General features: G+C 35.9%; 1 protein-coding gene across 1 annotated transcript in view; it reads left to right on the top strand.

Moving 5' to 3' along the window:
* The window catches only part of NAV3 (neuron navigator 3), a 454,139-nt gene that overhangs the window by 198,788 nt on the left and 238,311 nt on the right, over positions 1–17,040 (top strand). Inside the window, exon 8 of the mRNA XM_044679183.1 lies at positions 15,316–16,330. Coding sequence (XP_044535118.1) covers positions 15,316–16,330 — 1,015 coding nt within the window. The remainder of the gene's footprint in view (positions 1–15,315; positions 16,331–17,040) is intronic.

Genomic DNA, 17,040 nt, shown 5'->3' with positions numbered 1-17,040 from the left:
TCTGTCTGTCTGTCTGTCTGTCTGTCTGTCTGTCTCTCTCTGTCTGTCTCTCTGTCTCTCTCTCTCCCTCTCCCTCTCTCCTTTGGCTCATCTGTCAATGGAAAAACTTGTATATATAGGACTTGGAGAATTAGTTATATTTTAGAATTACCACTAGATGGAGACAGACATCTACAATGCATGGTTTTTAATGGCCATTTAAATTCCTGTCTGATCTTTCTATTTAATCTACATTAAAGGGATATAGAGTTATTCATAAATTTAGCCTTTTAATTCTAATTAGGACAAACGTTAATTGAAAACAATAATTTCTATTGTATATGAAACTTGCTATAACAACACTAATAACATAGATGAAATTTTTTTTTAAATTAACAGAGGTTCTAAGGATATACCCTGTTAGAAGTTCATATGTTTGTAAGACGGATATGCACACATGTAAAGACTTCCCTCCATAAATATTGGTTGTGTGACCCTTGTCAAGTCCCTTAACCTCACAGGGCCATAGGCAGATTTCTCAAACTAACCTTTCAGTTTATCATACCAGGGAAATCATAGAGGGAGTCACTGTCACTGTGCAAGAAAATAAATATGAAATTAATTATACTTTCTTGATACAAATAATTTCAAACACCTTAAAAAAACCTTGAGGATTTGAGGAAAGCTAGATAGTTGAGTGGATTGGGAGCCAACCATAAAGAAAGGAAGTCATGGGTTCAAATCTGACCTCAGATACTGCCTAGCAGGATGACACTAGATATATCAATTCATAACTCCCATTGCCTAACCTGTATTGTTTGTCTGCCTTAGAACTAATACGCAGTACTGATTTTAAGGTGGAAAGGAAAGGTTTTAAAAACCAATTAAAAATTGGCATTTCTGTGACCATGTAGTTTTTAAATTGGAAAGATGTTATCTACTCCAACCCCCTTTATACAGTTTAAGAAAATGAGGCACAAAGAATATAACCAGTGAAACTAATAGCATTGGATCCTACGTCACCTGTATTGAAACCCAGACCCCATTACTATCCCATTTTGGGCTCTAACCCAATATCACCCCAAATTCCCTTGATGTTTCAATTTACGTACATTTTCTTTAATAGATGTCCCCAAAGGTTTTAGCACAGTTTTAAACTAAAACAGTTTTTTTTTTGAAGAAATTTGTAAGAAGCTTATAACTTCACTAAGACTTTGGGGACAATCTGTAATATAATTTGTGATATAAATAAGCTGTTGTTCAATTGTTTTTCAGTCATGTCCAATTCTTCATGACCCTCTTTTGTTGTTTTTTTTTTTTTTTGTAAAGATATTGGCATGGTTTCCCACCCGCATTCTGAGGCTCTTTTTACAGATGGAAAATTGAGATAAAGGCAGGTTAAATGACTTGCCCAGGGTCACAAAGCTAATATGTGTCTGAGGCCAGATTTGAACTGTGGAAAATAAGTCTTTCTGACTCCAGGTGTAGCAGTCCATCTCCAGTAACCTTGACCTTTGTCTTATTGTTGGACGTTTATGAATCTGGAAGAGAGCGAGGCCAATGATTTTGTGCAACTCTGTCTTACTTCAATCCAATTCATTCCATGATGTCATTGGTCCTCTTCAAAAATGAAGGATAGAGGGGGCAGCTGGGTAGCTCAGTGGATTGAGAGCCAGGCTAGAGACAGGAGGTCCTAGGTTCAAATCTAGCCCCAGACACTTCCTAGCTGTATGACCCTGGGCAAGTCACTTAACCTCATTGTCTAGCCCTTACCGCTCTTCTGCCTTGGAGTCAATATGTTGTATTGACTCCAAGACAGAAGGTAACGGTTTTAAAAAAATGAAGGATAGAAAACAATATATTCTATATACATATATAGACCCATATACACATATACATATATACATGTGTACATGTCTAAATATTCACGATGTAATTACTATTATCTAAGATGCTCTATTATCAATGTCAGTTTCTCTTGAGAAATTTGTCTTTCTCTTATTCTCCTTCAAACCGATTGATTCTGAGTTTTAGGCTCAAATGAAAGCATATAGAATGCTAAAGTACCATAAAAATGTTAGTTATAATAATCATTATTACTATTTTAAAATATTTTAAAATGAATACATAAGAATAATTCACATTCATATTATGTTTGAAAGTTTAGATAATAGTGGGATAGTGCAAAAAGTATTGGACCTGGAGTTAGGAAGATTTAAGTTCAAATTTGACCTCAAACACTAATTAGGTGTAAGAGGGTAAGTCATTTTATTTCTCTCTATCTCAGTTTCCTCGATGTAAAATGGGTTTAATGACATAACCTTCTTTGTAGAGGCATTGCGAAGGTCAAATGAGATTTCCCATATATACATGAAGATATATGTATGAAGACATACATATATAAACCATATGATTTTTGTAATATATACATACATATAAACACATACATCTATTATAGGTTATATACACACATAAACACACATATATAAACATACATATACACATTTGTATATATAGAAATAGATACAGCTATAGCTTCATAGCACCCGTTACATAATATATGCACACAGTAAATGATTTTCCTTCCATCCTTCTTATTATCCTTTTGATCCTTGCAACAAACCTATGAGGTAGGCACTAGAGATATTATTTTCCCCACTGAAAATATCATAAAATTGAAGGTCACTGAGGTTAAGTGACTTGTTTAAGGTCATACAGCTGGCAAAATTTGGAGAGAGGACACAACCCAAGCACCAGTGTTCTTCTCGACAACCTCACTCCGCTCGCCTAACTCTGAAGAGTCTTAACGTCTTGGATGTGAGACTCTCTTGTGTATATACTGTCATTAATTTGGCATGGCAAACTAAATTTGTAAAAGCATTTATCTTGAAAATTCTTATTGAATTTAAACTGCAAATCAAAATAAAAAACTTGGTCTGTTTGCCTCTTTCGTAATTAAATGTTTAAAAATTTATGTGATCTATATTTACTACTAATCTGTAACATTTCAATTCATTAAAATAAAGTATTTTATCAATTAAATTACTTGATTTGAAACATCTGGAGTCAACTCAAATGTTTGTGCATGTTTGTTCTGAGGCGGCACAATAGCATTATACAAAGTCCTAGAGGATGTAAATTGTTTTTACTCATTTATTCATTCCTAAAAATCTTAATATGTGAAATTGGATGAAGTGAAAATAAAAAAGATTTGGTGCCATTGTAATAGAAATGAAAGATGTTCAAAATGAAAGAATTTGCCACATTTATTTTGTTTTGTTTCATTGTGTACAATTAGAATCATTTATGAAGAAGTACTTGTAAGGATCTAGTAAATATATCTTGATAGATATACCTTATATCCTTTCCATAATAACATGATTCAAGAAAGTTATGGGAACCTTCAAGGTATTACTGTTCTCAGTGTATCATAAAACTCCTCCAAATACTGTGAAATATCAGAGGATGTAGTCAACTCCTTTAATGGAAAAGTAGATGACTGCTTACTCTGTGATACCATGACATCATTTTATTATGTCAGAGGATGGTGTGGAAAACTGTTTATCGAGCCAGGTGGTCAATTGATAAGAACATCCCTGATAACTGCGTGACATTTCTTTGGAAAGTTTTCAATCCTTTCTCAAGATGACCCACATTTAGAAACTCACCAAAGATATTGGGCCCCGACATCAGTATTGATCAATTGGCCCTCAATCATGATGGAGAGTGACTAAAGCTTGGTATCCAAAGAAGCAGGTCTTCATTCACCTGAAATCCCTCACAGTGTTAGCCTAGAGAAGGGAAGACTGAAAGATGAGAGTTGAGAGTCACTACATAGTTGAAGGACCATCGTAATAATTGTTGATTTATTCTGCCTGATCCTAGAGGGCATAATTAAGACACAGGATTGAGAGTTATAGAGTGAGGCAGATTTTAGCAGACTATATAGGGTGGTCTCCTTAGCAATTAGAGCTGTTAGAACCATATAATGGGTTGTGTTCATTTATAGTGAGTTCTCCAACACCGGTTATATTTGAGAAAGGTTTAAATGAGAAATTTTGGGATGTGTTTTTTTTTAAAACCTTCATCTTCTGTCTTAGGATCAATACTAAATATTGGTTCCAAGGGAGAGGAGCAATGAGGACTAGGCAGCTGGGATTAAGTGACTTGTCCAGGGTCACAAAACTAAGAAGTGTCTGAGGCCAGATTTGAGCCCAGGTCCTACCAACTTCAGGTCTGGTACTCTATCCACTGAGCCACTTAGCTGTCACTAGCATATGATTTAAAAATAATCGTAATAATCATAATTCAGCGTTTGAAATTCTAAATCCTCTAATATACCTGGAACCCTATGATTATAGTAATAAGAAATATTTGTTTAGTACTTTAATTTTTGTAACATGTTTATATGTTTTATCTAATCCAAGAAACATTGATTCAGTGCCTACTGTGTTCCTGGTAGTTATATGGTTTACTGAATAGAATATTTGAAAGTGGAATCAGACCCTTATTAGCTATATGATACTGAGCAAATCTCTTAACTTCTGTTTGCATTAATCCCCTGGAGAGGGAAATGGCAAGAATGACTCCTTTATCTTTATCAAGAAAACCCCATGAACATTATGGTCCATGGAGTCACAAAGAGTTGGACACCATTGAATGACTTAAAAACACAATGTACCTGGCACTGTCCTAAGCCCTGGGGAAACAATTAACAAAAAGAAAGTCCTGTCCTCTAGGATCAAACAGTTTAAAAAGGGAAGATAGCACCAAAGAGTTGGCAGGACACCAGAGGAAGGGAAATATACTAAGGAGCATATTTTTGGTAGTAAGAAGTTGGGAAAAATAAACAAAAAGGGCAGCAGATACAGAATAGAGTGAGCCTCAAAGCCCAAGTTTCTGTCCTCTATAAAGGAAGACATTGGGAGGAGTTTGGTATTCCATCATCCAGTCCTCCAATCATAGAGTAGAAGAGGCTGAGAGAGAGAGAGAGATGGTATCAGTGTAGGCTTGAGTTAACAGCATGGCTATGAGATTAGAGATGATGAGCTTAATTTGGAAGGGGTATCTTGTTCTCTGGAGTTGAAAATAGCTAGGCAGCATTGAAGATGCAGAATGTAGTAATCAATCTGTCATTCGATCCTCACAGTAACCCTGGAAGGTAAATGCTATTATTAATTTATTTTCAGATGAGGAAACTGAGGCTGAAAGAAGTTAACTGACTTCCCTAAGGTTGCCAAGCTTATTAGTGTTTAAAAGTGGATTTAAGGGGCAGCTGGGTAGCTCAGTGGAGTGAGAGTCAGGCCGAGAGACAGGAGGTCCTAGGTTCAAACCCGGCCTCAGCCACTTCCCAGCTATGTGACCCTGGGCAAGTCACTTGACCCCCATTGCCCACCCTTACCACTCCTCTACCTATGAGACAATACACCGAAGTTAAGGGTTTAAAAAAAAAAAAGTGGATTTAAGCTCATGAATTCTTGCCTCCAACCCAAGTACTCTATCCACTAATCCACCACAGCTGCCAATGATTATTAGGCATGTCCTCTAAAAGAACATGTGTTTCATTCCCAAAGCTTCTTCATTTTTAAAGGAAATCTTCATACTGGCCTAATTTTAGGCCAAAATATGAAGACATAGCGGTCAGGGCTCCCACAACCTTTGACTTTTAGAGTCCTCTGTTGTAGATAAGTTGTAAGAGAATAGAAGTGAATTAGGATATAATATCAAGGAAATAGATATTATTGACTCCTTGACATGAATTTATTACAATGAAATCTCTTTGGGAAACTTGGTTCACACACTGTTAAGGAAACATCTACCTGAGAAATCACTAATAGATCTAAAGGGAAAGACACTAAGGTACACGTATTAACTGCTGTCCATTCGCAATAACATTCTGGCTGATATAGACCTATAAGGGATCTTACAAATCAACTAATCCAACTCCTTCATTTTACATATGAGAAAACTAAGGCTTCCTAAAATAGATTAAATAACTTGTTTAAAAACACACGAGTTTTAACTAGGTAGTTGTTTACATTCCTGGTGAGGCATGCCAATGACAATTTAAATGAAAAAAAAATGTTAGGCATAAATAGGGTATTTGAATTCAAACAATAAAATGTCATCTTGATATATAACCTTTTTATTTGCAAATTGGATTAATAAACCTTTCAGCAGAAAAAATCAGTTCATATAAAATCCTTCATTTCTTATGAAATTTTTGTCTAGGTGTTATAATTCAGGCTTCATTTCAGTGAGTGAGTCGATAAACATTTATTAAGTGCCTCCTATGTTCCAGGAACTTTTAACCTATTTTACTAAGAATATAACTGTTATACTAGGAATATAAATAAAGGTGAAAGACAGTCCTTGCTCTTAAGAAGCTAATAGTCTTTGTGTTATCGTAGAGGTTGCATCATATACTGCTGGAAAGAGCACAGAACCAATGATCTGTGTGTGACTACCTGAAATTTTCATAGGGAAGGGTAAGACAGCACATGGATCTTTTTCTTCAAGGTTCAAAGTCATTTAAGGCAGTAAATCCTAGTAGATTGAGTGCCTCAGTTCAGATCCTGGGTCTGTCTCTTATAAATTGTGTGATGGAAGTTAGGAAAGTCTTAGAATCTTTTTGAGTTTCACGCAAAACCCTGGTAATTATCTACTAAGATAAAAATGGGCTAAGTTCTGCATGCATAGAAGGAATTTGCACACCAAATGTTCCATGGGCTAAAGAAGTAACACATCATTGGCATATTCATGTGAGGGGATGAGATGCTGTATATTTTTTCAAGATTCTACTTCTATCCATTATTGCAATTTGAAAGAGAAATGGAAAGGAACAGCTATTTTATATTTCCTTGCTATTCTTTGAGGCAACATGACAATGAAAAAGTGTGCTGAACTTGGAAAGAGGACCCTGGATTCAAAGTCACTTAAGAACCTCAGTTCAAAGCTATCTCTAAGAAATTCAGTTTCTTTTTTCTATAAAATGAGGATACTAACACTTGAATAAACTCCATACTTCAAAGAGTTACAAGGAAAGTGTTCTTGCAAGCCTTAAAGTGCTAAATAAGAATGTGAGTTGTTATTATGAAAATAGTAGCCTTTCAAGGAAACTTCCTTTTCATCATTCATAGAACAAGGAATGGAGCCCAGCATGGAATATAGACATTTAGTTTTAAGGCATCGTCATGTATCACCATACCTATTCTATCTATTTTTGTTACTTGGAAAATATGAAGAATGATGTCTCAAACTCATAGAATATTCACCAACCTTTAAAAAAATCTTTTGATCTATATTCTAGTAGCTACTAAGGAATCTGAGTATCCCTGCCCCCAACAGGTTTTAGCATCTAGAAGAAAACAACAAAATAGGAACTATTTTCTTCTTTTTTTTTCTGGTGGAGATTGTTCCACATAATATTGTGAGTTATACAAACTAAAGAATAATGGCAAGTAGAAACTGAAACTATAAAATTACCTTTCTATCTAATCAGGGGTGTCCATGAATTCTGTTCGAGCACCCAAAACTGACACTAAACTTAACCCTAGACAGAAGACTGTCTGGTGATTGCTAAGTGATAAAGTAATAAATGTGAATGGAAGTAGACCAAGAAAATTTTGACAATATTATTTGACATTAATTCAAGCCCTAATGCTCATTGAAAATCTGTGGTGTGTCACTCTTTCTCAAAATCTATGTGTCTGAAGGATTTAGAACTGGTATAGATAATGTAATTTGGCATCTGGGAGGAACCACAGAGATCATTCACCTCTAACTGGACAAATGAGTCTGTTTTTAGCTCCTGATCCAGACACTGATTCTGGCTGTTAACAGGGAGAAAACAGGAAGTCCAGAATCCTCCAGATCCTATAAAGTTTTCAATATTCTCCTCTGGCAAAAAGGACTGGGGGTGGAATAGGGACCAAGTCCAAGGCCAAAGTTCTCATTTGCTTCTTGGTACCAAGTAATTTCTAGAGTATTTAATGAGAAGAATTCTCTTTACTTGCCATTCTATCAGATCTAGATTTTAGAGGGCTTAGCCATTTCTCCCAGACAATCCAGCATCCCTAAAGAATTTCATAATCCTCCTGCCTAGCTCCCATACACACATGTATAAGAAATAATAGAATTATGTCCTTATATGATAAATATAGTTAAATGGAGGTGGTTTCCTCCCCCCCACCCTTATATAGAAAGAACAGATTAATAAAAATAACACCTTTGGCTATTTCTATTTGGTCAGCAAGAAGGTGAAACATATTATAATACAATCTCCCTGGCTAGATGTATACTGTATGCAGAGCATGGGTGGCAGCCATACAATTCACAAAGCTGTAATATAGTTCATCAAAAAAGGACATACAAAAGAAATCCTTTAAAAACCTTACTGCAGTATATTTTCAAACAATGTGAAGTGACAGTAGACTTCTGGGTCACAATGACAGCAGATAACTATTGTATGTATCAACTGGGAATTGATTGGCTTTTCCAGAGAAAAATAAAAAGACCTTTAATCTAAGAGACAATTATGTAAGGAAGAACAGGTGCTGCTGAGGAAATGAGAATTAGGACACTCATTGTAATGTATTGACTTCCGCCCTAACCCCCCACAATCCTCCTATATGACCACAGCAAGAACTATTCTTAAAATAAGCAAAGAAACATTAATAAGCATTGCTGGAGATATGATGGAATGAATATGTAACATCTCTGGGACACTGGAATTTGTGGGTTGTACCCTTTATACAGCTGTTCCAGATGTTATTATTCATGTTGTTGTTGCTTGCTAACTTTTATTACTGGAAGTCCAGAGAGACTTGGATTATTTAAATGCATTCCTGTTGTGTTATAAAAAGAGAAAAAAATCAATCATCTTTTTGTAGCAGTCTACAGATAGACTTGAAATATTTATTACTAGGCTCAAAACTCTGGAGTATGCATGTGTATGTTTTAGAGCCATTCTGTTGCATTTTATAACTACTTGTTGGATAATGGAATCATTGGTGTAGAGCTGGAAGGGACCTTTGAGATCGAGTCCAACTTCATTTTATAGTTGATAAAATTGAAACTAAAAGAGATTAAATAACTTGCCCAGTGTCACAAATCGAGTAAATGTCTGTCAGGATATAAAGTTCCTCTTCCCAAGCCTAGGATTCCATTAATTGTACCACCTAGAAGCTGAAGATGTTTACCTGAAAGTTCCTCAGTCTTAATTCCTTACACAGTAGTCTCAGAATTTCTGTCCTATTCTAGATTTCCTCCAATATCCTACCTCTTTAATAGCCTTTATCCTCTCATGGAATATCTCTGATCATCTCCTATGGCTCACTGAAAGCATCTCACTATAGCTCCTAGATTAAGCTAGAACATAGAAAGACATGGGGAGGGGCCAGAGAAGGGAGGGTTTCCAACTTTTATTTCGATTTTTTCTCTATTTTTAGAGACAACACTAATATTCTTGAGCAGAAAATGACATCTATATTTTAGGAATACTAATTTGTCAGGTTTATGGAAACCACGGTGAAGAGGAGAGTATTTAGAAGTAGGGAAACCAAATGGTATTTTCTTACCATAGTCAAAGGAGTTAAATCCAGATTTCAAATTAGGAAGGTAGGTTTGATTTCAAAGTTCATTTTGCTCAACATCACCTTAGAGCCCAGAAAGATCTAATGACTTGCTCAAAGTCACTGGTAGAGGTAAGTAAAGCTACATTTTTCAACCTAGAACCTTTGATTTCAAATCTATCATATTTTCAAAATTGTAATTTGATTCTTTTAATTCAGCAAGTGAGGTATTGAAAATCTGTACAAAAGTGATGGCTTTATGAGTAGAAAAAAAAGGTGAATGAATCTTGGTGTCAGAATAGTCAAAACCTCAAAAAATTTGGATATGGAAGGTGGAAGAGGGAGAGTGAAGAGTTGATTTTTTGTCCTAATTGTCTTTATGATTTCAATGCTACAAAGAACTCCTGATAAGGAGAATGCTTCCCCCAGTGGAGTTTAGCACCTGTTCTGCTGCTTAATCTTAGAGAGGATGTGGAGAAAATTAAATGCTGTGTCCAGGTTCTCACAGCCAGGATATGTCAGAAGTGGGGTGCAACTTAGTTCTTAACTCCCAGGTTAACCTCTACAACTTGAAGAGTTCATTAAAGTATGGATTTCTAACAGAAATAGCTGTTAAATGTAGAATTATATTATATAGTAATAAAATAAACATTTAGTCCTTTCTTCTCTTCCTGTTTTTATCTAATATTAATCCAAACCTCTGCAACAGTCATAGCTGTCCATTATTGAGGGATTGTTTGCCAAAATATGCTGTATATGCATATGGACAGTTAGATGATACAGTAATCACTGAGCCTGGAGTAAATAAAACCTGAGTTCAAATATGACCTCAGATACTTACTAGCTGTGTGACACTGGGCAAGTAGTTTAACCTCTTTTTGTCCATTTCCTCATCTATAAAATAGGGATAGTTGTGACACATACCTCCCAGAGTGGTGATGATCAAATGAGATAATAATTCTGAAGTTCTTAGCACTGAGCCTGGAACATAGTAAATATATATGTATACACACTAATGATAGGACATTAACCCATTATATGAATACATATACACTAATAATATAATGAGTTAATATTCTATCATAAATATAATTATATATTCCCTTTTTGTATCAAAAAACCTCACACTTAGTTGGTGCTTAAGTATTATTTGATTGCCCTTATAATTTCCTTTCATATAAATCTTCCTTTATTGTTCAGCTCAGGTTAAAATTTTTCTGTGAAATATTCCATAATCTCATCCTCCATCCCAGCTTTTTCCCCTCCACAACTTACCATATCCATTTCATTGTGTATGTTATATATATCCTCCAATCCACTCCCAATCACCAAAGTAAGTAGATTCTATGATTGAAGGGATCATTTCTTTTTTTTTTTTTGCCATTATATTGTTTGATGCTCTCGTGGTACAATGTCTTGTGCTTAGTAGGTATCCAATAATTGCTTGTCAAGTTAATTCTGTATATAATGGAAAAGAATTTGAGCTAATTAAGAAGTAGCAAGACTGAAGCCAGCCAAAATTTTGATTGAATTGTTAAAGACAAGATGGTTATGGATAGGATTCACTACCACTGATGGCGTATACTTTTCTTTGGGATTCTTGGTTTTAAACTCTAGTTCAGTGCTTGAGAGGTCATGTTCACTTGCAAATTAGCAAAATGTTTTCTAAATGAGTGGAATATGCTGCTTAAATTCTCAGGAAGAATCAGAGAAGTTTATTAGAAATATCAAAATATGTTAATTTCAGGGAGCTGAGTAATATAAGTAGATGAAATCAATTTGCTTGGACTAATTATGTGGGAATTATATGGGAAATTTGAAAGATAATATGTCAAATTTTAAAAGTTTCTGGAAGGGATCACTGGATCATGTTTATGTAATAAAGAACAGGCTACTTTGCTGATCTTGGCCACCTTAGAAGTAGTCTTGATTTTACTTAATTTTATAAAGTCAATGAAAGAATCTCTAGAGTTTAAAATATGTATTAGAAGCAGTCCTAATGCCTATGTACAAAACAAGACATAAAACATAATCCTAAATTATGTATTATTTAATAAACTCTTATCACATTTATATATTGTGGGCTAGATTATAGTTCAGAGTTGTCTTAATTTAGAAAATTTAATACCGTTTTTTCAGTCATATAAATTTGGATCTGAAAAATGGCTTACTAGAAGGTCAATTAATACATTCCATTATAATCCTATGCCCCCCTTCCCTTTATACATAATATAAGGTTATAAAAGGCAAATGCTCTTTAGTTACTGTCTATGCAATCCTGTAGTCCACCACAGTGCCTTACATGTGGTTGAAACTCAAAAGGAATTTGTTCAACTGAACTAAATAGAATGGAAATTAATATTGGGGCATCATGGCATGGCACTCATAGAATTATAGGTGGAATTAAAGGAACAGGATTCAAATGTTTAATCACCTGCTTAAGGTATAGGGGACATTAAAACAAGTCAAATCATCTCTCCAGGTTTCCATTTTACTCAGCTATAAAACAGGGGAATTCAGAGAGAGGAACTTTAAAGGTCCTTCCAATTCCAGGTTCTATGACCCTTTGTTCTATAAGTCTTTTCTTAGTTGTATCTGAATAAATCCAAGAGATTTGAAAACATACATAAACACACACACACACACACACACACACACACTAATACCCTTCAAACAGAGGAAATTATTATTAGTGAGAGAGGTCACTTAAGGAGGTGGATTAGAAAAAGTTGTGTATATATCATAGACAAATAATTTTGTACAGAGTTCTTAGAGGACTTTGTATTATGAGTACAGACATGGGAATCAGGAAAATCTGAGTTCAAGTCTGGCCTTACATAGTAGTAGCATGACCCTAAATGAGTCACTTAACCCTTTCTGCCTCAGTTTTTTTCATTTGTAAAATGAGCTGAAGAAAAAAAGGCCCACTTGAGTTGGATTCTTCATCATTGTGACAGTATTGTTCAACATTGTCATGCACAGAAAGGATAATATGAATGCTTGATTTATTTTTATTCTCAGACATTAAGCTTGTGATGGGAAAGTCATATGAGGTTGAAAAATAATGAGGTATGGAGGAGCAATAAATGTTTAATCAGTATCTTTGTCAAGAAAACACCATTATTGGGTCACAAATAGTTGGATATGACTGCCAACAACAAAATTCTGTACTTTGGATAACTTGGAAGAGAAAATTATAGAAGTGCTATACAACCCAGGTCTTCTTGACTCCAAGTCTAAAATGAGGGCCTTTAAAAAGGACCTTTTAGTTTGGGTCAGAATTATATATTGTAGGGGACAGCTAGGTATCTCAATAGATTGAGAGTTAGACCTAGAAATGGGAGTTCCTTGGTTCAAATCTGGCTATAACACTTTTTTAGCTATGTCACCCTGGGCAAGTCTCTTAACCCTCGTTGCCTAGCCCTTACTGTTCTTCTGCCTTGGAACCAATAAAAAGTATTGATTATATCATTGAAGGTAAGGGTTTTAAAAAAATGTGCCATAAACATTTACATTAACAATTATAATGATTATTTAATATCAGGAAAGGGGGGAAAAGGTACATTTCTCTTAGGTATACCAATGAAAATAATTTTGAGCTCTAACCTCTCTTTCTCACCTTATTACCCATTATTTCCATTCATGCACTGGTTTTTATTTATTTTTTTCCAACCAGTTTTGTCTACTTGCTTTTTCTTGGTCTTATCATTCCATCTTCCTGTCTTCAGAGATTTGGGCAGGCATTCCCTCATCCCTGAATGTATTCCCACTTTACCTCTGCCTTTTAGAATTCTTAGCTTCCTTCAAGGTTCAGTTAATAAGCCATGTCTTATGTCAAACCTTTCCTAACCTCCCTAGGTATTCATGGTTATCCTTCATAAAATATCAGGGATATATTAATCTTTATACATATGGTCTCTTCCTAGTACAGAGAGGGACTATTTTTCATTTGTATTTATATACCAAGCAAGTCGCAATGATGTTTTGTACATAGCAAGCCCTTTTGGGTTGGATTCTTCATCATTTTGACAATAGTTTGTTCACCATTGTCACATAGAGAAAACCCTTGATGATAATAGGAATTCTTGACATTATTTTTATTCTGAAACATTAAACTGGTGATAAGTGAAAGGAAAGTCACATGGGGCTGAAAATAATGAGGTACCAATAAGAAGTAAACAGAATTTGAACTCAGGTTTATCACTTATTAACTCTGGCCCTGATCAAGTCATTTGCCATCTCTGTGACTCAGTTTGCTCATCCATAAAATGAAGAAGTGGGACTTGATTACCTCTAAGATCCCTTTAAGACCTAGATCTATGAGTCAGAAATATCCGAGATGAGCAAGATTTGGCAAGTTTCAGTTCATTACAAACACCATTCTTTGTATGGAGAGAGAGAATTTATTTCCTGTGGGGAATCAAGAGCTAACTTGATTTTCCAATTGAATTTAATGCTTTAGTCAAACTAATGGATTTGTTTGCCCCCTGTTGTTTCTATAAAAGGAAAAGAAAAAAGAAAGATAAGAAGTTAAATCATGAATTATGAACGTTTATAATTTGATAACTGCAACATTTTGCCCTTAGCTCTTTTCTCTTTTGTGTGATATCAATTTAATTTTCATTACAAAAGCATCTCTTTGCAAGGCTGTGTACTGGGCATTGGGATTACAGGGAAGGAAGAAGGTGCAGTCTTTGCCCTCAAGGAACTTCCATGTGACATATTTGTTGTTCATTCATTTGAATCATGTCCAAATCTTTGTGACAGCTTTTTTTTTTTTCAAAAATACCAGACCAGTTTCCCATTTTCTTCTCCATCTCACTTTATAGATGAGAAAACTGAGGCAAACAGGACTAAATGACTTACTCGGTGTTTTGTTTTTGAGGTTTAGTTGTTTTGGTCATGTCTGACTTTTGCAACCCCATATGAGATTTTCTTGGCAAAGATACTGGAGTAACTTAACACTCCTGTGGTTTACCAGAGAGCTTCTCCAGCTTTTTTATAGATGAGGAATTGAGGCAAACAGGGTTAAGTGACTTGCCCAGGATCACATAGCTATAGGAAGCATCAGGCCTTGGATTTGAACTCTTGAAAATGAGTCTTCTTAATTCAAAGTCCAATTTTTTCTATCCATTGCATAATCTAGCTGCCCCCATTTTTTACAGTTCATTTTCTCCTAGTAAGTTGGAGTTATACAGTATACTCTAATACCATCAGGTGCTATAGCAAAATTATGATGTTCTATTTTAAGACCTTATTCGTTATCTTAATGTAAGATGATCCAAAGAAAAAATGTCTAAAGAAGCAGTCAAAGGAAGAACATAAGGGGAATCCTTTCTAAAATTGAGATAGGGCCTGGACCTATGATTTCATTGGCATAGGAGGCTACCAAATAAGCAAACTCCCTCTACCAAAGCAAGTCAGTACCTTTGCTGTAATTTATTATCTTGGAGATTCGCCCAAGCACTTGAACACTGTGACTTACCTAGAGTCATCTATCTAATCTGAGTCAATGACTATACAGAACTGAGACTTTCTCTTGACTCTGAGGCCAGCTCTCTATCCACTATGCCCCAGATAATGGAATTTAAACATATATTACTTGATTAATCAATTGGAGATTTTAAAGATGGCAGTCCATTTGTATTTAAATGCGTACCCAAGTACACAGAGTGTTCAGACCTCCCCTTGGGATTGGAAAATGTGTTGGGAATGAACTAAATTAACTTATCTTTCCTTTGTTCTCTTTCATTTTACTGGATAGATTCCTCCAAAGGACCTCAGCCATCTTCAGGTGTGAATGGTAACATGCAGCATCCCACCAGCACGGGGCAGCAGCCAGCCTCTGCCATCCCTTCTCCAAGTACCAGCAAGCCTTGGCGCAGCAAATCCATGAATGTCAAGCACAGTGCCACCTCTACTATGCTGTCTGTGAAGCAGTCCAGCCCTGCCACTTCTCCTACACCGTCCTCAGAGAGGGTGAAGCCCCCTCTCTCCGAAGGGGTCAAACCTCCTTCATCTGGACAGAAATCCATGCTGGAGAAATTCAAGTTGGTAAATGCCAGGACTGCTTTGCGACCCCCGCAGACTCCCAATCCAGTACCCAGTGATGGTGGACGAGATGATGATGCTTTTTCTGAGTGTGGTGAAATGGATGGCTTTAACAGTGGACTGAATAGTAGTGGGTCAACCAGCAGCAGTCCCAAAGTGTCACCAAAATTGACCCCACCAAAAGCTGGAAGCAAAAATCTGAGCAATAAAAAATCTTTGCTACCAAAGGACAAGGACGAAAAGAATAGGGACAAAAACAAAGTTTGTACTGAAAAGCCTGTCAAAGAAGAGAAAGAGCAGGTCCCAGAGACCACAGTGAAGAAAACTTCCAAAATCGCAAGCTTAATCCCTAAGGGAAGCAAGACAGCAGCAGCCAAGAAGGAAAGCTTAATACCATCCTCAAGTGGGATTCCCAAACCGGGATCCAAGGTGCCTACTGCAAAGCAGAGCATTTCACCAGGAAGTACAGGAAGTAAGGAGTCAGAAAAATTCAGGACTTCAAAGGGCAGCCAGTCCCAATCAGCAGCCAAATCTCAAATGACTGAAAAGCCCAGCAGCACCTCTAATTGCATGGCTCCTTTGGAAGGAAAGGAATCTAGCCAAGTCATCACCTCTGGCTCCTGTGCCATGCCAGGTGGAGGGCAGAGTGCAGGCAATGGCACTGTCCAGCTTCCCCAGCAGCAATACAGTCACCCGAACACGGCCACAGTTGCTCCTTTCATTTATAGGTAAGATTTACTTTTTTTTACACCTATGGAATCATTATCATGAAGACCTGAGTACAAAAGTTAGTTAGACACTCACTATCTATACGGCCATGGACAATTTACTTAACTTTTGTTTGCCTAAGTTTTATCATCCTTAAAATGGGGATAATAACAGCAACTCCCACCCAGGAATGTTGTGAGGATTAAATAATTATTGAAAAGTGGTAAGGACAGTTTCTGACCCTGTGTGCACTATATAAATCTTAATTATTATTATTATTATTATTATTATTATTATTATTATCATCCTCATAATTACTAGAATTTTCAAATTCCTCTAGTGTTGGCAAAATACTATATACAGCTACATCTAATTATCTGTTATCTTATTTGATTTTCATAGTAATCTTTTGAACTAAGTCCTACTAGAAGCCTCATTTTAGAGATGTGCAAATCGAAGCCATTATGGTTAAGTGACTTCCCCAGTGTCCTAGAACTAATAAATGTCTTAGGATTTTAACTCAGGCTTTCCTGACTCTAAATCTGATGTTTTATGCACTCTACTAGCTAGTTGCCACAGTTAACACATAACATCAGCCACATGCAGAGTTGGTTGTTTTAAAAAATTGTCATTGCATACATGAAGTATTTTATTTTTATGTTATAAATGGTGTAAGAATTAGGACTTCATAACGGTACTTTAAAATGTGCATCTTGGAAGCCTATGCTTT

Source organism: Gracilinanus agilis, chromosome 5, assembly GCF_016433145.1.
Source record: "Gracilinanus agilis isolate LMUSP501 chromosome 5, AgileGrace, whole genome shotgun sequence".
Classification (NCBI taxonomy): domain Eukaryota; kingdom Metazoa; phylum Chordata; class Mammalia; order Didelphimorphia; family Didelphidae; genus Gracilinanus; species Gracilinanus agilis.
The sequence above is the reverse complement of the archived record's forward strand: the minus strand, read 5'-3'. Positions and strand labels throughout refer to the sequence as shown.